Below are 25594 nucleotides of genomic sequence, written 5' to 3' on the forward strand. Positions count from 1 at the left end.
CCCCAGAAGCGCAGGCCATGGCTTCCCGGAGTGAAACAATCTTGTGTAATCTATCAGTGGCTATCAGGCCCATCGAGGGGAGGGACGGGAGTGGCTGGGCCTAGAGATGGCGCCAACCTTTAGTGTTGATAAAGTTTCCCGAGTTCAGCTGTGATGAATGTTGAGTAAGCGCAGGCCGCAGATAGGATGTGGACTTGGCAGGCCCTAGGCTCCGGCTGAAACCAATCTCTCTCTATCAGCCAGGCTGGGCTTTCTCAGGCCCCCAGCCCTCTTCCCTCCTCCTAGCCTCCCTTTCTTTCGGCCTTGCCCCACCCAGGCCCCTGTCCCTGGGGACAGCGTAAAAGACCAGCTTACTGGTTAGATCTGTCCTGAGAGAGGAGCCAGGCTCAAGCCCAGGGGGAGATACTAAGGGAGCTCACAGAGGTAGCTGTTGAAACCTCAGGGTGTCAGCAAGGACCCAGGACACCCCCAACTCTCCGCAGGTCCTCCATCTTCAGGCTTAGCACTTAGTGATACTGCTCACTGTATCCCAACTAAACCTCAGCTCCCTCCTGGGCCTTTAGACATGGGAGCTCAGCTGAGACTTTCTGTGCCCCCTCCCCACCCTAGGTCTTTCAGCAGTACCTGAGTGCCCTCCCTGGGCTGTTCTCATTAGAGTTTAAATGCCACCTCCTCTGAGAAGCGCTGGTACCCCAATATCCCCTGTGGACTCAGCCAGCCCTCTGAGGTACATAATAGGCCCACATCTGTCTCCATCCCAGACTAATCCCCCCTCTTGTCTGCACAGTGAGTCCCCAGCTAGGGATGGACCCTGCCTGGAACTTCCTGGTCCCTCCAGAGCCTCTCTCCAACCACTCCTCACTAGAACTCTGTAAAGTGGACCTTGCAGCCCAGCTAGGTCTCCTTATGTATGTCCCTGAATAGTAGGCCAGCTGGTGGCTAGGATGGCTGCCTTCCACCTCGGTCTCCACATGCATAAATCCCACATCCCTGCATGGTGGTACTGGTCAGGCTCTGACGAACTCCAACAAGCGGTTGAGGGCAGTGCATATGTATCTGCAGGGATCTGGACTGAAGGAGCCGTAGCTTCTAAAGACTACAGGTACACCCAGAGGGGGCAGGGGTCACTCCAACAAAACAGAGGGGTGTCCTGACTCCAGCTGTGCCAGGAGCAGCTAGCAGAGCCCAGGATATGACTCCAGGAGCAGACATAGGGACCAGGGGTGGATAAGAAGCAGAGGTGGGAAGGGGGTTGGGAGATTTGGGAGGGAAATGAGTCCCAAAAAGGAGAATAGCAAGACCTTAGTTCTCATCTACTGTGAACCAGGATGGGTACAGAGACCTTGTTACTCTCTGCCTCAGTTTCCCATACTTAAAGCAGGGTAGTACCAAATTGGAAAGCTAAAAAGTGTCATGTGCCATTGGAATTAGAATGTTCAGCTCTCTAGCAGCTCTTTCTCAGCCCAAGAGCTGAGGTCTGTCTCTGTTACAGTGTGAAGGCATTTGAAGCATGTGGCTGGGGTGCTTGGGTCCTCAGAGGCTTCCAGAGGACCACATAGCTACACACAGACTAGCCAGAATGGCAATAGCTCAGGGCGGGGGAGCCCACCACCTTCTGCCCGTTAAGTTGGAGTTGGCTTCTGTGTGAGGGTTGGTCTGGCCAAGATCATAGCTGTGTGAAACCCTGGGCCCGCTGGGGATAGGCAAGGGAAGATGACTGATGTCAGATTTTCAGTGACTCCTTTTAAAGTTTCTGGAACCAATTTGACCTCAGGTCGCCAGCATGTGTTTCTTCTCACAAGACAGCGTCATGTAGAGCCCTGCATTTTATCTGGGCTGCATGTCACACACACACACCTTTTTCCCCCCAGTAAAGATCCATGCCTTTAAAAATCAAGCGGCAGGAAAAGCCTGCATTTTATTGTATGTGAATCATATCTCAATAGGACCTTTTAAGTGTTTGAATGCTGAGGTCTATATAGGCCCATGTTTACTAGGATGTGGGTCCTGACTGTCAGACCCTCTGCTTAGTGCCTCTGTAAGGTTGCCCAGTGACTGAAGAAGGTATAATCACCTTCTAGGATGTCCTGAGCTCCAAATCCATGTCACCTGGGGTAGACTCTCATGATGCTCACAGCCAGGCACAAAAGCAGTCAGCAGGCCAGCCACCCAAGACCACACAGGATAGAGAGGACCAGGCAAGATATAGAAGGTTGTAGGGCTCAGACTCCTTGGAAAGGGAAGTGAGCTCCCTGTCCTAGGGTCTGTGGGGACATCCTCTGTGACACACTGGGTGAGAAACATCTCCTGTCCCATCCTGTGTCTATTCAGCCCCCTGTACCACCTATGTTGTAAACAGGTTGCAGGCAGACTCAAAGATGGTGGCTCCTGGCTATAGCCCCAGCTTGACTGTCATCACTGGGAACCCCAAGAGGCAGACACATTTCTTCTTCTAGGGCAGGGTGTATGTACTCAAGTGAACAAGTAATGATATATGGTCAGTTCTTTTGTGGCCAACCTAGTGTGGGCAGTGTCCCTCCCGGGCTCTGTGTGATGCTGTCCCTCCAATAATATCCTCATCTCTACCACCAGTTTGGCTCTCCCTTCAGCACCACCCCAGTGGCATCCTAAGTTGAGGTTGAGGTCAAGGTTGAGACCACGCTGAGCTTCAAGTGGCCCTTCACCCTTCCCAGGCATACTGGACACCTGCTAACCCTTGAGGGCCACAAGGGTCTCTGAACTTGTAGTGTACAACTGTGATAAGGTGGTGATCCCCAGAGGACACAGATGACTGCATGGGGTGTGGGGACCCTGAAGGAGAAGAGCCCTTAAATAGACTGAAAGGGGGGCCGTGGGGAATTCAGCAGCCACTCAAGGACAGGTTTGGGGCACTGGTGATAGGTGCTCTACATGGAAAGCATGTACACTGGACATATACTGAGGGGCCTGGCCCTTCCCTCGCTGGCAAGACAACTTAGGCTATGTCCTAGGAGAATGGTTGGAGGTGAAGGGGACTCTACCCTGAGAGCCTTGCCCCACTGCAGTGTGGGTAATGTGCCTGAGATGATCTTGTGACACTGGGGTCAGAGTTATTGCCAAGGTTCCTCAGCACGTCCCTGTCGATACTTTCTGACTCAGGTATCAGCAATTAGAACCAACCGAAAGCAAAGGCAAGTCTGAGGAGCTTGAACTGGGCGCCTGGCTGCGGCTCTGGGACCACACGCCTCTGTCTCCGTGCCTTAGCATCGCTCAGATCAGAATCCCTGCTCAGATGAGGCCCTGGTCCTGCTGCCCATCTGGTCCTGCTGACCAGGACCTGCGGTCAGAGGTCAGGGTGCCGCTAGCCAAGAACTGAAGCTTTAGAACTTAGACCTGAGATGCAGGCCCTTAGACCGTTTGGCCATAGTCCCCACTGGGCTGAGCCCTCAGGGAGGGCAGGGCTATCTTGCCGCCTGTGTGTCCCTGCCACGGCCCTCCTGCCTGCTGCCCAGTGGTGGGAAAGTCTGTATCTGTTGCTATTTTCTCTCTGCTGTCAGGGCCTTATCTGGCAGCTGGTGCTGCTGGAGGCCAGGGTCTCCCTCCTGGCAGTGCCAAGCCATGCCACTGAAGTGAGGAGACTCTACAAGCAAGAAACAGCAGTTGTCACAGTAACCCCAGGCTGAGCTCCCCACTACTGTTCCTTGTGGCCGTGTGGACTCCAGCCTCCACAAGAGCCTGCCCTCATTTTCTATGAGTCCTGTCTTGCCCAGTGTTCACTGTCCCCCACCCCATTGCTTTTTCCCTGGTCCCACTGGCAGGAGTTTCTTCTGTCTTCAGCCCTTGCCATCTCCTCCAGGAAGCCTCCTCTCTTCACACCTCTCCCTCTTGCCCACACGCACAGGCACCTCTTCTCCCCTGGGGAGACGTTTAGTTGTGCTGTGTCTCTAGCTCTTGGTCCTGAATCTGGCACAAGGGCATGAGGAGATTTGAGGAGTATGTAAGCAAATGAAACAGCTGTGGTTAGGGATGAGGCTGCCTGCTCTCTGGGTTCTCCCTGGAATCCATCTGTGAGGTCTGCGGCCCAAGGATGGCAGCAGCTGTTGCAGGTTGCCTTTGTTCTAGTATAGGAGGGGAGGAAGGAATGTCTGGGTGACCCCAAAGGGCTAGGCAGGCTCCAGTGGGCCTTGGCCTGGGGATCAAGGGTTTGGAAAGGTGGGTGCTGCTCTGGCCCTTAACAGCGGTTCCCATCCCCAAGTGGTAGCCTGCAGGGGGCTCACCCATGGCAGAATCCTGCCTGGACCAAGGACCCCCTCCATGCTGCCTGGGGTGGCACAGACCAGGGGATTTAGTCCCCCTTCCAGGACCTGCAGTGACCTCCATGTAATGGTTTCAAAATGACCACCCCCCACCTTCATTGCAACTCCTCAAAACTGGGAGAGGGCTGCACTCACCTCACATACAAGGACTTGGAAGGCAGTGGGCATCAGCCTGCTGCACAGAGCCCGTCTCCATAATTCAGTTTTAAAGCATGAAAAAGGGAGTTGATGAAATTCCGCTATCAGCTCCGAGCCAATATGCAAAATATCTCACCCCCAATCAAATAGCTATTATGTTTTCATTCCCAAACGGCGTCCGGCTTAATGAGCAGGAGACGGATGGGCGCTTGGGCGTCTGCTCCCTGTGATAACCAAGGGGCTCGGGGCACTGTGGGGGCTGCTCCCAGTGCTGCCCTGGCTGTGGGTGGCCTCCATGGTGGCCTGTGGATGCCACTGAGAAATGTAGTCTTGTACTTGGACCTCTCTCCAACCTGAACAGTAGCTAGGCAACAGGGCCAGCGTCTGTCTCACTATGGATAATGGGAGCTGTGCTTCGAGACTGTACTGAGGAGGGAGCAGCCTGTCTGGTCAGGTTTGAATGTGGTCCAAGTTCCTTTCTCTCCTTGCAGCATTTCCTGCCTCTTCCTTGAGGATCATGGGTGAGCTGTTCTGCCTTAGTTGAATGGGCCTCAGTTTACCCATCCATAAAGTGGGTGTAATTCAGACTTCCCTCTTGAGGTTGGGGGGGTGTAATGATTGGCTGCTTATGGAAATGGAATTTAGATAGGACTGACCTCAGGTTCCCTTACTTTTCTTTGCCCCTACTCCATGGCATCCAGTCTGGCTCACATTTACATATTCTGTATGACCTCTACATACCAAGATCTAACCCAGCATGAACGCTCTGTGCCTTAGGTTTCCCACTGAGACAGAACTGGAAGATGACCTCACTAGGCTATGTTAGTAGGAGGGGTTAAGGAAGGACATTTGTGAAGTGCCGTGCCGAGGCGTGTTGTACACAGTTTGTGCTTAATAACTGCTTTCCCCATTTCCTGGCTCTGTTGGGTCATTGGTGGCAGGAACCGGTGACAGCTGGTGTTTGCAAAGCACTGACCCCCAGTACCCTACGCTGCACTCTGAGAGTGCTGGCCAGCAGTCCTGGGAGGCTGCAGCTGTGATAGTTTCCATTGGTAGCTCAGGAGAAGGCGTACAGAGAGGTAGAGCCGCTTGCCCAAGGTCACACAGCAAGGACAGTTTTTATCTGTCATTGTACCTGGTTGGGAACAGTGAGGTTCCCCAAAGGGATCCTAGCATAGGGCATCCTGGGAAGGGACAGTGCCCAGCTATGGTTTACAAATACCTCTGACCTACAGGGCCAACCCCCCCACCCCATCCCCCACCCCCACTTTCTATTCTTCATAGCCTTCACAGGTCTGAGTGAGGCAGAGGACCCAGTGCCAGCTTAGGCTCCATTGAAGCCGACCCAGGGCTCAGAAAGCCATGGTGGCCCCAGGCAGGAACGCCACATCCGTCTGTGGGCTCACAATGTTTGCCCGTGGTGATTGTCTGCTGCATTATCAGAGCCATTTTAATTGTTCTGGAACTGAATTAACAACATCAGAATGAGCTGCTCGCAGCCCGGCTTCTTTCTCCACGCTCATCCACAAGGCTTTGTGAGGCGCGTTCGCCTTTGTTCTTGGAAATGGAGGAACATCCCTGCTCCAGGCGCCTGGGTGTGGGAGATCCACCTGGGTGGGCACCAGGTTTGGCTCCGTGACATTACTGAGGAAGGGTGCTTCAGCTTGTGCCCCCTCGTTAGCCCAAGAGTGTCAGAGTGCCAGTCCCAGAGTTCCTGAGGACAAGCTTAATCCCATTTACTGGAATAGGCATCTGTGACTTCAGGGACTTCCTAGCCCCTGAAGAGGCATGGAGCTCCAACAGAGGGATGGGTACATGTGTGTAGACAGAACAGTCTCCAGTACCCTGAAGGGTGGCTCTGCTCAGGGTGGGTCTCCACCACAGTCCTGGTACAAGGTCATAAGGGTCAATGCATGGGTCCAGGCTGCCCTGAGTCTGCCCCTATGAGCCTTAGCCCTGTTTGTGGAAGACTTGAGTCCTGCCTGTCACTCTCCTAGAGCAATACAGCTAGAACACGTATTGGGAGGCGGGGTCTAGAACTAGCACCCACAGAGCTGCAGTCAGGAAACCTACTCCATTTCCCCTTCCTAGGACTTGTGTTGGTACCCCAGCGCCAAAGGAAGACAGGTTCCCTCCTTTCCAGGCCTCAGAGGCCAGTGTGCTGGGGTTTTGCCTGTGAGCTTTCACTCACACTCACTGCACAGTGTAGCCTGTACAGGCACCTTCTCCCACAGGCCACACTCTGAGTCTCACCCCCTGCTCGGGCTCATGCTCCTGGCTTAGTAACCACTGTGGTTCTTTGGTCTTACTGCCCCCAGGAGTCACATGCAATGTCCAGGGACACAAGACCCCTGCACCCTAGAATGGTGCCTGGCCATCTGAGGCCGGTGTGAGCAGGATAGCACTGACCCCAGGAGTGTGGTCAGGGTTACGCACCCCATCTACAAGATTGTCTGGAAACCTGGTCCCAGCCTGTCGTTTCTTCCATCTTCATGGGTCCCCTTGCCATTGACATGATCAATAGTATGGATCTCACAGTAGCTTCAGCATTGGGTGCAGGCTGACCTGTGTTGATATCAATGGCCCTATCATTGGGCCTGTGGGTCTCCCACAGAACCTCCATTCCTTCTGAGAAGGCACAGCCTGAGCCACAATTCTGGGGAGAAGCAGGTTTCATTAGCTGTGAAAGGCTGGGGCTCCTAAAGCATCAAAGTGGTGTGTCCTAGTCCACTGCCTGCCTGAAGACACAGGCCTGCCTCTAGAAACGGCCCTGAAGGAGCAGAGGGCACTTGTCTACCATACACAAAGTCCTGGGCCAGATCCCCAGCATTATATACCAGGCGCGTGTCTATAATCCCCGCACTCAGGATGTGGAGGCAGGAGCCTCTGCCACATTGTATACCAGTTCTCAACCTTCCTAATGCTACCCTTTAATACAGTTCTTCATGTTGTGGTGACCACAACCATAAAATGGTTTTTGTTCAAGCCAGGAAGTGGTGGCGCATGCCTTTAATCCCAGCACTTGGGAGGCAGAGGCAGGCAGATTTCTAAGTTTGAGGCCAGCCTGGTCTACAGAGTGAGTTCCAGGACAGCCAGGGCTACACAGAGAAACCCTGTCTCAAAAACAAAAAACAAAAAACAAACAAACAAACAAAAAGGTTTTTGTTCTATTTCATCACTGTAATTTTGCTACTGTTATAAATTGTAATGTAAATATCTGTATTTTATGATGGCCTTAGGAGACCACTATGGAAGGAAGGGTCCTTCAAACTCCAAAGGGATTGCAACCCACAGGTTGAACCACTGATACCATAAGTTCAAGGCCAACCTGGAATGCATGAGACCCTGTCTGAAAAGAAAAACAACAACAAAAACCCAAAGATGGCTCTTGCGTGCTGTCTGCCCAGTCCTGAATCCTGGTGCAGGCACCTCACCCTCAGGTGTCCTTAATCACTCTGATACATCACAGCCTTTTGGTTTATTTTCTACAGTGCCATGAGGCCTCACTGCTCTGAGACTCAAGGCTCCTCCCACTCCAGTGGGTGTTTCCAAGATTCAAGCTCATCATTTCCTCAGTGACCACAAAATGACAGGACAGGGGTCCCCTGGAAGCTGTGGCTAAAGAGCATGAACTAGGGGTGGGGCTGTGGCTAAAAAGCATGAACTAGGGACAGGACCATGGCTAAAAAACATGAACTGGAGGCGGGGCTGTGGCTAAAGAGCATGAACTAGGGGCGGGGCCATGGCTAAAAAGCATGAACTGGGGGCGGGGCTGTAGCTAAAAAGCATGAACTAGGGACAGGGCCATGTCTAAAAAGCATGAACTGGGGGCGGAGCTATGGCTAAAGAGCATGAACTAGGGGCAGGGCTAGGCTAAAGAGCATGAGCTGGGGGCGGGGCTGTGGCTAAAGAGCATGAACTAGGGGCGGGGCTAGGTGGAAGCTGTGGTTAATCAGCATGAGCTAGAGACTGGGCTAGGTGAGGATTTCAGTAGGGCCTCAGTTCTCTGTTCCTGTCGCCCATTCCCTGGGGCAATGTCATAGACTGTATCCTCTGGGTCCCCTGGGAGTCACCACGGAACCATGAGGGCTTATTCTAGCGCCCCTCCAACTGGTTTGGAGGGAGGGAAAGGAAAAATTACCAGCCCCCACTGTGAAAGACACCTGCATTCTGAGCCGGATCATGCATCTGCTATGTTTGTGTCCAGTATGGTTTTGTTCAATGTAGTAAGCACAAGAACTCACCCTTAGAGAGCCCTGGACCAACCCCAAGGGAGGGGTGGCTTGACAGATGGGGCCTGCAGGAAGTCATAAGAGACAGCAGAAATGTCCACTGTATGGGCCTATACGTCTGTGTGTGACCTGGGAGGCAGGAAGGCCTACAGTGCCCATCTGAACCCAGAAGGATCCCGTGTTGGTTTCCGTTGATAGTGTGTGGTTGAGAAGGTTGGGGCTCTTGTCCTGGCAAGAAAAGTGTCCATTGCCTGGGGAGACAACAGGAAGGGCAAGGACAGAAAATGCAGAGAGTGACCCCCCAAAGCTTAGGAACTGCTGTGGGCTGGGAATACATGGGGTGGAGTTCACATGCTTGGGGCCAGGGGATCCAGGGGTTGTTACCTTCGCCTCCGTGGGTAGCTGGCCCTGCCCGTGTCTGTTACCCACTTTACCCAGGCACCAAAGCTCAGCCTGTGTGGCCATTAGGGAAGTGGGGAGGCCTTATTCAGAAGCACCTCCTGATTTCCTAGGGCTCATGTCCACAGGTTCCCTCAGAGACATGGAGGCTGGAGAAGAAGCCAAGGCCATGGATATCAGCCCCATGGAGCAGGAAGTCACAACCCCAGAGGCCCCAGCCATAGAGGAGCCCCCAAGTCCACCCAGAGAAGGTGAGTGTGCAGACCAGCAGGCCCAGAGAGGTTAAGAGGCTTGTCTGGGGCCACACAGCCCCCATCCCAACAAGGATCTGACCTAGGTCTGGGTTTAGACTCATCCCAATATCATGCCACCCCTTTTCTCAGCCCTATGACCTCCTCAGACTCTCCTGGGGCTCCTGATTGCAGTTCTCCATGTCTACATTTCTGAATCTGAGGACAGGCCACAGAAGGAAGCCCCCACAGACCCCCTACACTACCAGACTCTAGGAGGGCAGTTCAGGCCAGGTCTAGATATGGGGCCCCCAAAGGTCTGGGAAGAGGGACTCACAGGGGCAGAGTACTTGGGAGGCCAGCATTGCTGTGTTCTGGAGACCACGGAGCTCAGGAGGGATGGTATAGTGAGCTCTCAGGCATGTAAGGAATACCTGCATCCTGGCCCAGGTATTCTGGGCTCTATCTGGCTTTGAGTCTAGAGTCCTGCCTGCCTCTCTGCAGCTCTGAGCTTCTGGAGCACTTCACTCTTTACCCATGAGCCTTTCTTCTACCTGCAGCCCCCAGCTGCACAAGAGGGTAGAGGGGGACAGCATGGGGGGAAAGGCCTGGGAAAATGGCTCAGCCAATAACGAGCTTGCCACACAGGCTTAAGGACCTGAGTTTGAGCCTCAGCATCTCTGTAAAATCCAGATGTGTGCTGCAGACCTATGATCTCAGCACTGGGAAGGTAGACACAGAGTGTCCCCGAGATTCACCAGCCAGACTGGTCGAATCTCAAAAAACGAGGCAGAGAGCAACTAACAGAGGACCTCCAAGATTGTTGTTTGGCCACTACCCATGAAGAGGAACACAAAGGGAATGACAGAGAAGACAGAAGAGGACATCAGAGAGTTTTCAGAGCCTGAGTCAGGAGCAGAGATTCCACACAGCCTTTCATCCCTGGGGCTCCTCACCTTGTACCAGAGTCCCTGACCGAGTGGACGTGGGCCAGGGACCCTCTCCTTCCCCTTCCTCTTCCCATTCCAAGCCCAGTCCCCAGCCTGAGGTTCTAGCCTTTCCTTGGCAACAGCCCTGACTCCCCTCATCCTCAGCTCCCCAGGAACCCCCGCTTCAGGAGTGAGGTGGCAAGTGCCAGGCCTGGCATACAGTCCTGAGAAGTGAAGCTATGTCTGCCTCAGTTTCTCCTGGGTGGCCTCCAGGAGAGCAGGTGTCATGCTCAGAGGCTGCTGCTGTATCTCCTTCACCATCGGTGTCACTGTCAGGAGCCACACTAGTGCAGCCATGGCCGAGCTGCCAAAGGGCAAGTGGCTGGCGGCTGCTGGACTTTGACCCATGGCTTCCCGGGGAGCTGGCCTTTATCTGATTGGGGAGCTGGGGCTGCTGAGGGGGTAAGCGGGTGGGGCCGGGAAGGATCTGGGACAAACAGCCGGGCCTGCACCTGGCACCGGCGGCAGTGATAACGCAGTGATGGGCGCGATAACGGCGCTAGAGCATATCTGACGTTCAGGCGGGTCCAGCGCGGCTCCGCTCGGTGGCTAGAGCTCAGATGCCAGCCACTTTGATTTATAGCCAAAAATAATAGGACTTTTATACCATGGGATTGATTTATTTGATGTTAATCACAGCCCTTATCGCGGTATTAATAATCTGCTGGTCCCATGACGTCACCCAGGGGGCTTTACAGGAGCTCATCGATCGGGGGCCATACTGGTTATCTGGCCCGCCAGGAAGGCAAACATGCCCTTTGGGCTGGAATTGGGTGCGGGGCTGGTGTAGGGGCCCAGCTGTTGCAGAGACCAGAGAGCCAGAAGCCACAGACCTTGGTGCACTGGGTGGGCACTGGGCTGTGACAGACAGCAGCTTAAGAACAATTATTACTGTTGCGATCAGCAGGGGCTGAGAGCTTTACAAGACCAGGAGGAAGCCTGGAGTGCTAGATAAGGAGAGAGGGCAGGTGACTGTGTGCCCCGAGGCCTCAGTTTCCCTCCTGGTCACAGACTAGCACAGCAAGGATGTGACAATGCTTTCCTCTCTACAGATGTGAGCCCACCCACAGTGCTGGCACCTCCCGAGTCCCCAAAAGATCCTGAGGATATGGAGGGGCAGGAGTTGGAGATGAGGCCCCAGGATGAAGAGGAAGAGGAAAAGGAAGAAGAGGCAGCCATGGCTAGTCCCTGGAGTGGGCCAGGTAACCAGACTGACTAACCCCGTATAGTAGTGCAGTGACCCCAGGGCAGCCTTGTTATAGCCTTCTGGGCTAGCTGCAGCTAGACTATCCTGGGATCATGGATCCTTGGAAACCACCAGTGCCCAGCTCTGTGTTGCTGGCCCAAGCAGTGTGGTCTGAGATGGTCTCTAGAGTGCACATGCCCAGGCGCCTGTGCTCCGGGCATTTGGAGGGTCTGATGTGGCTGGCTATGGGGCCTGAGAGATGATATCAGGAGCATGTAGATGATGTGTAGGAGCTGCTAAGTGGAGCTTCCCGGCAGCAGATGGTTGGGATTCTGAGCTGGCTAGTGCCCAGGTGGGCTTGCGCTTGTGTGGGGAGGACAGCTGCTCTTCCTGGGGGCCACAGCCCATCTAAGGTTCCTGGTTACCATCTGCCCCACAAGCCAGTCAGGCCCACACCTTTGCACAGACAGCGTGTGCTGGTAGTCACATTGGCAGCTGGAGCTCAGACCTCACAGGTCCCACAGTATGACAGTCATGGTACCCTTGCTGCCAATAAACAGACGCGGGGGGGGGGGGAGGGGACCATAGGCATCAGTGATTTCCAGGGCTCTTGTTGAGGGCTGAGAGGCACTGTGCAGGGCAAGTGGTATATGGTCCTCAACAAGGGAGGAGTGGGGTGCTGAGCACGTGGGTGGGTGGCACATGTGCACATAGTTATTGTCTGTCAGCTGTATATGAACATGCAGGTATAACACAGCCAGACTCCTGTCTGTGGATAGAAAGCATGTCAAAGGGATCAGAGAAGGCTTTGCCAGGGCAGAGACTCTGTCCTTCCTCTCAGAAACTTGGGAACCAAATTGGGAAGGGGTAGAAACAAACTCTTAACTGAACATGTGGATGTTTTGGTGGGGTCCTAAGGCATTAAGAGAGTACAGGAGTCAATTGGTGATGTCTGCCACCAGTGCCAAGGATGAGTGGTTGGTGTGGCTGAGAGCTGCACAATGGAGCATCAGCCTGAAGCATAGAGGGAGGACTGACCTAGAAGACCTCAGCCAGAATGAGGACATGCACCTTTCGGAAAATCAAGTCCACCCATAGAATGCTCCATAGCTAGTTATCCCCGAGCACTGCCCTCTGCCACATGCATATCAGATGCTTGACACATCCCTCATGGCTCTAGGTGACCTGGTAGAGGTGTATGGCGAAGATATCCACTCCTTCTGGAGTGCCTGGTGGGAGCTGGGCACTGACCCATTGTCCTATCTCAGTTGAGGCCAGTGTCCCCAGTTCTCGGTACATGGTGGGAATAATTGCACCAGATCACGTGGGTGCCAGACCCTTTTCCACTCACAGGTCAGTGTCCAAAGCCATGGAATTGGCCTTCTGCAGCCAGCACAGTGTCCTACCCACTTCAGTGGAGGGCGGGGAATGACATACCACATCACTGGCTGAGAACTGCGCCTTGCTACAGAGGTCCAGATGTGAAGTCACCTACAGCAGTGTGGAACATTGCCTACTGTCCTCATCCACATAAGGGTTCTTACTTTTCTTAGATGAAGAAGCAAGGCCCACCCCTTTAGCTTGCAGCTTGCCCTGCCCCCTGTGAAGGCCATGCTCCATGGGCTGTGGTTTGGGGTCAGGGTGCACCCCAGCTTCCCGAGTTATTTGCATCCTCCGGGGCCAGGCGGTGCACTATCGGCTCCCACAGATAGGAATTTCTGTGCAGTGGGCAGCGATGGGGTTGATAAGTGGCTGCTGGCCAACCGCCGTGGTAGCCATTGCCTATCAGCTCCCGCACAGGCTGAGCTTATCGCCCGGTGGGGAAGCTGCTGGAGAGGCCCAGGGGGCTCTTATCTCCAGGGCCGCCCAAGCCTCTGAAGGGGTTGTAGGGTTAAGGCCTGAAGGCAGTGCCCAGTCTGGTGACAGACCAAGTGCCACTTTTACCTTGTGGGTTGCCTGTGAATCTCCTTGACCTCTGGCCCATAGCTCCTCTCTGGCAAGTCCCTGCACCCACTCTGTCCCAGGGACCCTGCCTGAGAGGTATCTTTCATTGTTCCTCTCTGGAGAGAAGGCACAGAGCTGGCTTGGATCTGAAGTCTCTCTCTGACTCTATCTGGCTCAAGGAAGTGCCTGGACCTGAGCCTGTTCTCATCTGCTCTCTCTGAGGTGTGATGGCTACTGGACCTATGACAGAGCTGAGAGTCCTGAGAGTCTGGGCCTGGGATCTCCAGAAGGTGATGCACCCAGGCTTTTAAATATCTGGGGACACTTGTCAAACTCCTCTCTAGATGAGACAGGACTTAAACAGGCCCCAGAAAGTGGCTGTCACAAAGCCTGGTCTTATTGCTTCTTCATAGCCAGGGTACATAATGAGACATCTCATCTTCTAATGGTCCAGGCCTAGAGCAGGTGAAGAAAAATCCTTCAAGAAGGGCTGGCAAAGTGGCTTAGCAATTAGTGTTTGCCACATAAGCATGAAGATTGGTATTTTACATAAATGTCATAGGAGACATAGGAGCCCACCGGAAGTTCCAGACAGAGACAAGATTCCCGGTGCAAGTGCTGGCCATGTTAATGACCTCTGCCTGCTTGAGACAAACTCCTCCCCCTACCCCCACCCCACTTCAGTGAATGAGTTGGAAGAGCAATCAAGGATGACTTCCAGCATCAACCTTGGGACCACATATTCACACACACATGCACACACTCAAAATGGGTAAAAGAAAAAAAGACACCCCCCCCCAAGGAACCTCCACTTGGCCCCTAGTTCCCATGCTGTGGGGATGCCCAGGCGCAACTAGTTGGCTGACTGCTGCAGACCCAACTATAGTCTTCCTAGCTTTACAAACTCTAGAGTGTAGCCCCAAGGTTTCGAGAATCATCACTGTCATGATCTCCTATCCTCTCCTGCTTCTGTCTCTGCCCCTGGCTCCTTCCTACCCCTGCCTGGTACTCGGTGACGGTAGCACTCCACAGTCTGGGTCATACACAGTGAAGTTTCCACCCATTGTCTTTATCTTGCCGGGTACTAGCCACTCGTTGGTGCTGCTGCTGTGAGAGATGGGAGCCCAGCTTTGCAGAGTGTCTGGGGATGGACTGCTGACCTCAGGACCTTGGTTTCATGTTCTATAAAATAGAGATGGGAAGAGTCATTGTGGCCTCCAACTTATCACCCACTAGATAGCCTGGTTTTCCTCACATGGAGGTACAGGGAAGTTCATAACCCCCCTAATCAGCTGATTTTTCTATTACATTTGCATCAGATGGGCAATGGGCAATGCCTTGTTTGTAGCTCTGGTAGCCACACACTGCCCAGTGTCCAGCTTTGCGGTGACCCCACAGTGTGGTCTTAGTACCCTCTAAGGCAGTGGGAAGGTTGTAGCCCCGTGTAGATCATAAAACCCAAGGCAGATGCCAGGAAAGTGCCTTCAGAGCACTTGTGACAAAAGCCCGTAAGTGCACAAAACAGGCAGCCCCGCTTGGTGCACTGCAGGCCGAGAGTGACCAAGATGGGCCTTCCAAGGCACACCGAGGGGTTTGGAGATGCCAGACAGGGAGTCCACAAGAAAGGAATGTGTGAAAGGTCCAGAGGACTTGGAGCCTGAACAGTCTGTGAGCCAAGGGAGACGGGAGTGGAGAGGCGGCAGCCCAGGGCCTGTGGATATGGGCCTGAGCCCAGGAGGTGAGGGAAATAGGAGGGATGGGGGCAAGGAGGGCTTATGTGCCCCTGAGGCACAGCAGGGACACACCCTGGGCCTGATGGGCCACAGACCACTCTGTGGGTCTAGAGCTCTGGGGAGTTGTATACAGTAGCAAACTCTGTACACAACCTTGCCCCAAGCCTGGCTTCCCTTGGCTATCCGCTGAATTCTAACTGAGAATCTGAGTTGTCATCTTTGAAATGACTTTGTTTGCAGGAGTGATGACTGATTCAAATTCAGCAATGCAGATGGCCTGGAAGTAGATCTGTAACCTCATATGGCCACTTCGCTATGGGATGTAGAGACTTGTCCCTGGAGCTTGGTGCTCCCAGCATCCTACTCCTATCACCAGCCCTTAAAGTCAGGAGACTTGCAAACACACTAGCCCTGTCAGCCCTCCACACCACCACCCCCACCACCACCCCCTGGGTCCCCTGGCCTCTCTGGCATGGTCTTGAGCAAGTGGTTCAAAGGAGAAGAAATAAACAGGGCTGGAGGCTGCTGTCAGGTATCACAGTGTGGGTCCTCTTCCTTAGGGATTCCTCCAGGGCCAGCCTCACCAAAGAAATTGACAGGCCACCCAGTTCCTTCCAAGGGACTACATAGAACTGGGGGGGATTGGGACACAGAGGGGCCATGACCTTCCCAGGTCCCCCTAAAGGCTACATGCATGCCATCAGTACACCAGCCGTGTGCTGTTTGCCTGTGGCAGAAGAATGGCCTTCCATCTGGAATGAGTCTCTCTCCAGCCCCCTCTGAGGGTCTGGCTGGAAGGGCAAACTGAGTCACTATGGTGGCCCCAAACTGTCCCTGAGGTGTGCTTTCCTTTAAAGTGAGTGCAGAGGCCCAGAGAGTTCCACCAGCTGCCAGTGTGAATGCTGCCACCGCTAGCAGTGGGGACAGGGATCAGCAGGACTTCAGCAGCGTTCTTCTGCCCTATGGGTGTCTTGAGCCCAGAGTTTATTCTAGTCAGTGCTGTCTGAGAGCAGGATCCAGGGCAGAGCCTGAACTTGAGGCAGACCATAAAGGGGGGATGGGGACAAGAGGACATCAGAGTGACTTGGAAAGGCTACCCTGAGCACATTAGCACCATGTGAACGTGCTAAGTGATCCAAGACCATCCACCCCCAGGCAGAACCCAGTTCTCAGTTCTGGAATCCCCTGGAGGTGAAGCAGAGTCATCAGGAGAGCCGCTTAAACCCCTTCAGGCTCACTGCCCCAAATCCATGTGAGAATACAGTGGGCTAGATGAACGGCCCCATCCTGGTCTTCTGGGAGAGTCTATATACACAGACAGGCCTTCTTGTGGGTGGCATGGACAGAGAGAATAACAGGCATGCCATGGGAGTGGACAACTTCCCCATACAGTGTGAAGGTGCTAGGTGGAGATCTGGCAGCATCCTGATGAGGCTGTGGAAAGGGAGAGCACTGGCTAAGAATGGGGCAGCACCTTCCCATGCACATTTCTGGAAAAGATGGGACTGGAGCACATTGTCCTTCGGAAGAGTTAGGACCTATAAATCTGTCACCTCCCAGCTCCAGAGACAAAGCAGAGCAGGCTCTGTCTCCTGTGTCCCCGTGGCTCCTGACAGCTGAAGCCAAGGGTCCTGCCTCACCCCCATAGTCCTGGCCTAACGGAGCCCAGTTGTGTGCTGAGGCCTCTGTGCCAGGCTGCCCAGCCAGGGCAGGAAGGACTGTGTCTCTTCCGCCCAGGAGTTTCTTGGAGCCCAGAACTCTTTCCAGGAGCTGCTATGATCTGAGTGAGAGCCAGTCAGCCCATCCCAACTCCTGGAGGCAGGGCCAAGAAGGCTGGCCCTATATCAGGCCAGTGTCCCTGAACAGTATCAGTCAGCCAGCACAGGGGGTGCCTGGGTGTCAAGGCCACATGGGAGAGCAAGGGGCAGCACTGGAGAAGGACCCCCCATCTCTAGGCTGATGACTGAAAGGCACATTAGGATGGGGAGAGGTCTTCAGGCAAGGAGCTGGATATGCAAAGGTCCTGAGGCATTGGGGTCATGGCATGATGGAGCCTTAGGACTATGGTGAGTGGGTAGTAGAGGGAGCTCAGGGCACAGACAGGTCAGGGTCAAGGTTATGAGCCATAGACTTTGTGGACAGCCTCACAGCCTTGTCTTGTTGTGGTGCTAGGGATGGAATCCCAGTCTCTAACATGCTAGGAAAGCACTTCACTTCTGAACCACACCCAGGCCCAGAATTCTTGGCTGCACTGTGAAGATGCTAAAAGGCATTGGGTGGCATTGGATCACCTGCCTGGGAGAATCGATCAGTGTTAGAGCATTCTGGGGTCTCAGGGTGGAAGAGGCTGCTGCTAGGGACACAGGAGGTGGTGGTGGTCATTTCCTGTTGGAGGCTCCAGCTAGATATCCTGCCTAGGGTCCCAGGGAAGCAGGAGACAGAACCCCTCCCTCCCATGGAGCGGTAGCTTGTTATCTAGACCGTGTCCGGCTGACTAATCTTGCAGGCCCGGGGTTTCTGTGTGAACCTCAAGGCCTGTTATCTGGCGGCTGAGGCAGGACGGCTCGTCCTGATGGACAGCCTGAGAGATGGGCCGATAGCTGGCTATGCTCCCCTCTCCACGACCGACTGGCTGGCATGTGTGGGTGGGAAAAATCATTCCAGCTATTTCGTGTTATCATGGGGCCTGGCGTGGCGGGTGATAGGCCTATTTGTCTAAGATTAGTCAGCGGGGGAGGGGGCACTGGTAGATGATAGGGGTCACCCTGGGGTCAGCCTCAGAGCCCAGCCCACCACCTTGGAGCCCCTTTGAAGACTCATGTTTTTCTGAGACCCCAGGGTTGCTATTAACAATCTGAAGCTAGGACAGGGTAAAAAGACCCAAGAAAATTGTATCTTTACTGTCAGGCATATTCTTTGTGAATAGTCGCCGAGTGCCTTGGGGGTGAGGGGACAGGCACCCTCAGGGGCTGGAAAGACCCAGGATGACCTTGCCCTTCTGAAATGTATAGGAAACACAACCACCCTCCGTTGTCCAAGGCCAGAGATAATTCTAGATGGTGTTGGAGTGGGACTTCCTGAGCCAACACACCACCAGCCACCCAGGAATAGTGTGTTGGAGCAGAAGACACCATGACAGGCCTAAGCTGAGTGTACACAGCTAGATCTCACTGCAGGGTGAGGAGGAAGGAGGCTCAGAAGTAGGGGACCCCATCAAGGGGGGACTGTGGTGGTATGCAAGTGATTGTTCTGGAAACAAGGGTCAGAGGTCCTAGCCTAAAGTCAGCATGGGGGGATGCTGACAGATGAGGATTGGAGCCCTAACTGCCTGCTGGCCCTGTCCACCCGAGTCCTAGGCTAGCCATGACAACTGTTCTTGAGCCTTGGGCCTCAGACACTGCAGAGGACAGGGACTTTCACAAACCACCCTCCTCCCCAGGCTGCTTCCCCCTCCTCCTTTCTTCTCATACATTGAGCATCTGATACATGACAGCCTGCTACAGATCTTGGGGTTGAGGAAACCATCTGAGCAGCAGCTATAATAGCAGCCAATCACCAAGGGACAGAAAAGTGGCTGCGACATGGGGAAGCAGTTATACAGTCCAGTGCCCAGGATTCTCAGAGTTCTGACTCCTGATGGTCTGAAGGTACAACTGGTGTAACAGCATCAGGGAAAGTAGGGGACCAGGCATGCCAGACAAGTCTGCTCTGGGAGCAGATCCCACTGGCTGTTGTGTGGGTAGAAACAGAGCCCAGACGACTTCTCAAGACATGAAAATAGCCAGGCAGTTGGTGCTGCACACCTTTAATCCCAACCCTTGGGAGGCAGAGGCAGGAGGATTTCTGAGTTGGAGGCCAGGACAGCCAGGACAGCCAGGGCTACACAGAGAAACCCTGTCTCGAAAAACCAAAAAAAAAAAAAAGACAGGAAAGTATACTCTCCAGGCAGCAGGAGGCACTGCAGTACTCCATTACAGATGTAGAAACTGAGGCAGATAAGATGGCTTGAGCAGGCCTCTTGGGAGTGTTCATTACCTACCACAAAGTCTCATCCCAAGGTGCTCTCAGTAGACACAGTAGGCAGAGGGTAAGTGGACAGACAACAAGACATCCAGTGGGAAGTGCAGGTGGAGCCCTAGAGAGGGCCCCAGGCCTGGCTGCCCACCATGTGTGGCCTACTGACCTCACCCCCTTCCGGACCTGCTGTCTGTGGCTAGGGCAGGCTATCTTGGTGGCGGCACTAATCAAGTCGCTTCCTTCTCCGCCCTCCCACCAGCTTCCTGCCCAGCTAGCAGCCCTACAGCCAGCAGAGACATCAGCCAGGCAGGTCCCAGCCTTGCCAGGGTGGCTACAACCATTGTCTTCCAGCAGTTTCCCTCCTGTCCCCTCCCTGGTTATAAGGTTGACATGTCATTTCAACCCCAAGAGTCATGATCTCCTCAGAATGGAGAACACAGGTCTGCCTTGGGCTCTGTGTGTGTGTGTGTGTGTGTGTGTGTGTGTGTGTGTGTGTGTGTGTATGCATGTATGGTAAGAGACAGCAGTTGTTACTGGTGCCATGGTTAATGATGCCACCTGCATTGTCAGTGCTGCTTGCTCTGAGCCCCCGCGCGTGTGACTGTCTTTAACACTGCCACTGGCTTACTGGCCACAGGTACCCTAACTGACTGTGGCCATCGCTGGTAAATTGTTCTTGTTAGTAACATCACCACAGGCGTGAGAGCCAGCTCTGACTGCCACATCACTTGATTTTCCCTGGCTGTCATGCCCCATCCTGGCTAGAGTCACATCTGCCCCAGCCATTTCTACCACAACCAGAGTACCTAGTAGAAATAAGACAGGGGTGGCCCAGCCTTCCATCCCCATTCCTCTCATTTTGACTGGTAGCCGTGATGGCCTTATCCAGAGAGCTACCCTTTCTCTGTGGGATATGCACAGGGTGACTGTTAAGGCAGAGCAGCCAAAGTGGGCAAACTTGCACTTCTCTATACCCATGACTGGGACCCACACAGGTCCAGGGTCCAGCCACAGTACTGAGACGCATGGATACTGGGACATGCTCCCTCCCCTCTCTTGGTCTTACCCTGCCCCAAAAGGGAAACTGAGGCAGTTCTGCTTAGTTATGGGTAGCACTGACCTCATGTGAGCAGCATTTATGAGACCCTCCTGTGAGACCCCGGATGGGAGCCAGGAAGCAACCCTCCCCTACCCCCGGCCAGCCCCATGACATTGCTGTTCTTTGAGAGGCACCCCTTCCCCATAGCCACAATGGCTTCTTATTTATTTATTTATTTATTACCTCTCTATCTCTGTGCGTAACTTTTGATTTCCTCGCTGCGTTTTTTCCATTATGGAGGCGGTGGACGCAGCCGATAAGATCGGTCCCCAGAGATGGGACAAAGGGGCAGCCGTCGGCTCGAGGGCTGGTCATATCCTGCACGCAAGGGCCCAGCGCGGCCTGAGATGAGGCGAGATGCTATCATACCTTATTGTGTCTCATGGGGGCTCTGCCCACCCGGCCCTGCCCCCAGCTAGGCTATCCAGGTCCTCTGGAGTCACCACAGGCCTTGGATTCGTCCTTTAAGCCACTGAGGCTCTGTGTCCTCCACACACATCTGGTGCTATGGGGTGACTTGGGGACCACTAGCCAAGGCCTGTCATAGTCCTTTGCTGCCTAAGCAGGAACTTGACAGAGCTCTGGGAATTTATCCAGAAAGCCATGAGTGTGGACAGCAGAGCAGTGAGAACAGCCATTGTAGTGAAGCCAGAGGACACTTTTGACCTTTAAAAATCTCTATAAGAGCTGGGCAGTGGTGACGCACACCTTTAGTCCCAGCACTTGGGAGGCAAAGGCAGGTGGATCTCTGAGTTAGAGGCCAGTCTGGTCTACAGAGTGAGTTCCAGGACAGCCAGGGCTACACAGAGAAACCTGATCTTGGGGGGGAAAGTTATAGAAGAGAGCAGAAGTCATTGGGACAGATGCACACTCCACAGGATGCTGTAGGAAGCCCCTGAGCATGGCTGGCCTGACCGACATGCTCCATGAACACTTACTGAGCCACCAAGCTGCAGAGTCCCCCACCCCCAGGTCACTTGTAGATTGTGGGAAGGTGGGACAGGTGCCCCAGGACAAGCTCCAATACCCAGCCACCACTGGCTGCCCAATTCCAGGGTCAGCAGGGAGTTGCCACAAGAGCTATATGGATGAAGGGCAGGACCGGCCTGCTTCGTGCTCCCCTTTCCTGAATGCACACCAGTCTTCATCATGCCATCCCTCTTCCCTTTCCCCATCAGGGAACTTAAGGAAGGGCAGAGCCAGGTCAGAGGCTTGGGTTTGAACTCCCAGCGTCCCAATGTGACTCCAGCCTCCAAGTTCGAGATGAAGTTGACAGAAGCCTTGAAGGCAGAAGCTATTGCAGATGGCTCTTCTGAGAAAAAGCTAACAAGTCCCTAAACTCCTGTCTCCCATCCCGCACAGTGCCTGACTCACCCTGGGGCAGAGGCTTAACACTCAGAGTGTCTGGGAGACTTGTACCTCCTTTGCAGGGGCCTCTGGTCTGTGTGCTCAGGCCCTGAAAGACCAGTGTGCTCAAAGTGACAGATACGTGTTCTGGCATGCTGGATCCCCAGCACCTGCCTTATTGTCAGCTATTGGCCCTAGGAGGTAAGTGCCTGCAGGGCCATTCCCTTAGCAACAACAACCACTTCCCAGACCCTCATACCCACTCTCTGACCACTTAGACCAGCAACTGTGGCACCAGAGGGCAATGGAATGAAGACAAGGTGGGTGGGTACACTGAGCTGGAGCCAGGTGAAGCCAAGCTCTGGACAAGACCAGAGTGCCTGTGCCATCACAAGTAGGCAGGGAGATGTGGGGGGTCTAAGCTGATAGCTTCCTCTGTCCCTATCCTGGGGATGGGGGGGAAGATGGCAGATCATCTAGCATGGAACTCTTAGGGAAGCCTAGCAAAGATATATCTGTGCTTCAACGTGGCCTGGAAACCATTCCTCAGCCTCCTCAGGGATGTGGGATGGGTAGGAAAGAGCTCCTTGCCTAGGCATGGTACTAATCCACCAAAGGATCAGTGTCCTTTGAGGGGTTAATGGGTGCATAGGTCACTGCTGCCATGATGCTATGGTTCTTCCTGCTAGTCCCGCTGCTTTGGCTGTGCCCTAAAGGGACAAAGGTAGTGTCCCTCTCAAGTGTCCTGTCTCCAGGTTCAGACCTAGAATCCTACCTCTGAACCATACAGGGGCCTAGGAGGAGCAAGGGATGCCTTCCACCTGCATCTCTTGATCTATTACAAGCTATAGATGCTCCTTCTGTGAGAGCCAGCCCTTCCCCAGAACAAGCTCAATTACCCCAGGTGGAGAGAGGCCCCCACACAGTTCCCTGGAAGGAAAAGCCCCACCCTCCATAGCCTGTTCTTCCCAGATGGACCCAGATCTGCCATCAGAAAGGGCCAGGGTTCAGCCGATAAAGGCTGGCTGTTGCTCCATGTCAAAAAATCAATACTCAACCAGCACAGCCCCAGAGACCAGGGAGGGGCCATGGACTAGCTGGAAGGGGCAGGGCTTCAGCACCCTGGACCAGCCCTCCTCCACCTGGCACCAATGTTTGGGGTTCTCAGTGACCCAACGCTAGGCCAAACTGACCACACACACCTACCCTGCTCCCTTTTGATGAATGGGAAGCTTGAGGTTGGCTTTTTCCTTCCCAGGGCCACCAGAGTGATGGCTGGACCTGAGGAGGAGGAGGAGGCCGGATGGCTAGGAAGAGAAGTGGGTAGGGAACAAAAGCAGGGGTGCTCTCCCACTCCTGGGACCAGCCGCCCCATCTCCCAGGCACCATACCCTCCTGGGTCTGGGCCATGTGATGCCCAGAATATCCCTCAGGGCTGGCAGTCTACAAAGCTAGACACCTCTTTCCTCTGAGGTTTGAGGCACTGAGCACAGTGAGGCCAGAGGGAGGGAACTTGAGCACAGCGAGGAGAGGAATACAGCATGCGGCTTCCCAGGATCTGGTGCAGCACCCCTCGAATCAGCCCACCTTAAGCTGCTGTGGACGCTGCTCTGCACCTGCATGTCCCAGCACCTTTTCTGCCTTCACAAGAGTGGATGTATGCAGCTCAGAGCAGGGTTACCTCCTGGTATGAGTGGATCACATCCTTACAGGACCCGAACCCAGCTTTCTGGTCACCTCCAGTCATCCCAGCTTACTGATCCCCCATTTTCCTAGTGACTAGCAGCTATAGGCACTCTACAAAGTCAGAATCTACCTCCTGAGGGGCAGGGCAAAGACACCCCCCCCACACACACCATTTCTCTTGGAGCTCATCCCAGTACTTGGTGCCTCTGCTTCTGACGGTGGTGCTCAAGCATGTGTCCACGGTGCCTGTCACTCATCAGCTTATCTGGCTGGTGCCATCATCTCCCTCTGTAGGATGCCTGGCAGAAAACACTTCCATCTTGGCTGTGTCAGTGGCCACAGGCTTGAGAGTCCCTGTTCAGTTCCCTGGAAGTGAACTGGGACCCTGCTGGGCTGTCAGGATCCTTTTCTACCCCTACTGCTGTTCACGCTCCCATCTGTAAAGGAGAAATGCTAGGGATGAGGTCTGGCATACCCCATTGCCTACCACAAGGGGTTTCCTATGAGTGAGCCAGCACCACCTGCACTGAAGTCACCAATCCGGTCTGTGAAAGCTGGCCATGTAACCTCTGGAAAGTCCCTTGACCTCTCCAAGTTTGTTCTCAATGCCCCCCTCCTGCCCCGTCTTCCTTAAAAATTGTTTATCAGACAGAGACCCTGAGCAAGGGCAGGCATAATACACAAGCCCCTCTTCACAACCAGATTTGTCTTTCAGTGTGGCTTGACCCAGAAACACATTCCAGCTGCTGTCTGGCCCCTCTGTCATCTACTGTGTGTCTCTAGGGAGTCATTTGCCCTTCCTGGCCCTTGGTTTTTAGTGGGAGCTGATGTCCTCTGGGCTATACGGTTTACCTACACTGTTCTGTGTTCACACCTGCAGAATTTTCTAGACCTCACCAGACTGGGGCTTCCCTCCCTCCCCATTCATGTCTTTTTCTTTCCTTTACTGTGACTTTTATCAAAAGCAAACAGGGTGATTCTTGTGATAGGGGCCGCACCCCAGCTGCCTTGTGGGAGCCACAGGGCGGGTTGGCAGGAACGATGGGCTGATTAGATAAGAAGGTGCTGGTGGTAAGCTGGTGGGCACCCACATACCAACCACAGACCCCACAGGGCATGGTGGGGGCTTCGGGTGGTTGGTTTGGTGCTTCAGAGGCCCTGGCTTTGGCATAGGGGCCTGGCCCATTTGAGCTGAGGAAGCTCCTGGCTGACGTTCCTACACAGCACAGACTCCTGTTTTATATTTGCAAGCCAGCCGTTACTCACATGGGAAAACTGGGGTGACTCCTCGTGTCCTATCAGAAGGGTACTCTGAGGTCAGGGCTTAAGAGAGCCCATACTTAGCCAGGGGGTTGTGCATGCCTTTAATCCCAGCACTTGGGAGGTAGAGGTAGGCAGATCTTAGTGAGTATAAGACCAGCCTGGTCTATAGAGCAAGTTCCAGGACAGCCAAGGCTACACAGAGAAACCCTGTCTCAAGAAACCAAAAGAGAAAAGGGGGTAGGGGGTAGGCCATACTTGGGGAGGAGGAGGGGTGGCTCAGTGGTTAAGAGCACTTAATTACTTTTCCAGAGAACCCAAGTTTGATTCTCAGCCCTCATGTCAGGAAGCTCCAGCCGCAAGGGATCTGGCCCCCTCTTCTGTTTTCTATGGGCACCTAGATACACATATGGTATACATATATACAGACACATGCACTATAGATAAAACATTTTAAAAGGAGTGGCCTCCCTCGGGTATGAGATCTTAGGGATCTCTGGGCTTCCTTCGCCTCCATAGAGAGGAGGCTAACACCAGCACTAGGCAGGGCTGTGCATGCTGATGGAAACCTCGTAGATTTCAAGGTAGAGCTAGAACCCCGGGGGGCCTCTAGTTAGGTCTGAGGGGCTCCCAGGGTAAGGGCATACCTGGGAAGCTAGTCTTGGCACTGTAGTAAGCACAGCCACTTAGCCCACAGACACGGACTCTTTAGGAAGACATGTGTTCTACAACACAGTAAACTGAGGCTGTGGCAGGACAGGAACATAGACACTAGAGTAGTGCCAGGACTTGGCTTGTTGGTTTGAACACCAGTTCTGCCACCCAGAGCACCCCAACAATGGCCAGATACACCCCCACCCCAGCCAGGCTCCAGCTGAGGAAGTGGAGCCTGGGCTTCTGTCCCTGGGGGTTGAGTGCCGAGAGAGCCATGCATGACTAACACTGTAAACAGATAAATATGCATTAGCTTCCTTGAAGATGCTTCTGGGGAATGCAATTAAGTCCCAGCACGTGTTCTGGGAAGCAATGTGTACAGTTG

The 25594-nt window shown here is 54.0% G+C and overlaps 1 protein-coding gene across 1 annotated transcript in view; it reads left to right on the forward strand.

Moving 5' to 3' along the window:
- Zfpm1 (zinc finger protein, FOG family member 1) overlaps window positions 1-25594 on the forward strand; it is a 57266-nt gene that overhangs the window by 14870 nt on the left and 16802 nt on the right. The window contains exons 2-3 of the mRNA XM_031341665.1: window positions 9193-9315; window positions 11336-11485. Coding sequence (XP_031197525.1) covers window positions 9193-9315; window positions 11336-11485 — 273 coding nt within the window. The remainder of the gene's footprint in view (window positions 1-9192; window positions 9316-11335; window positions 11486-25594) is intronic.

This window comes from Mastomys coucha, unplaced genomic scaffold (genome assembly GCF_008632895.1).
Source record: "Mastomys coucha isolate ucsf_1 unplaced genomic scaffold, UCSF_Mcou_1 pScaffold22, whole genome shotgun sequence".
NCBI lineage: Eukaryota > Metazoa > Chordata > Mammalia > Rodentia > Muridae > Mastomys > Mastomys coucha.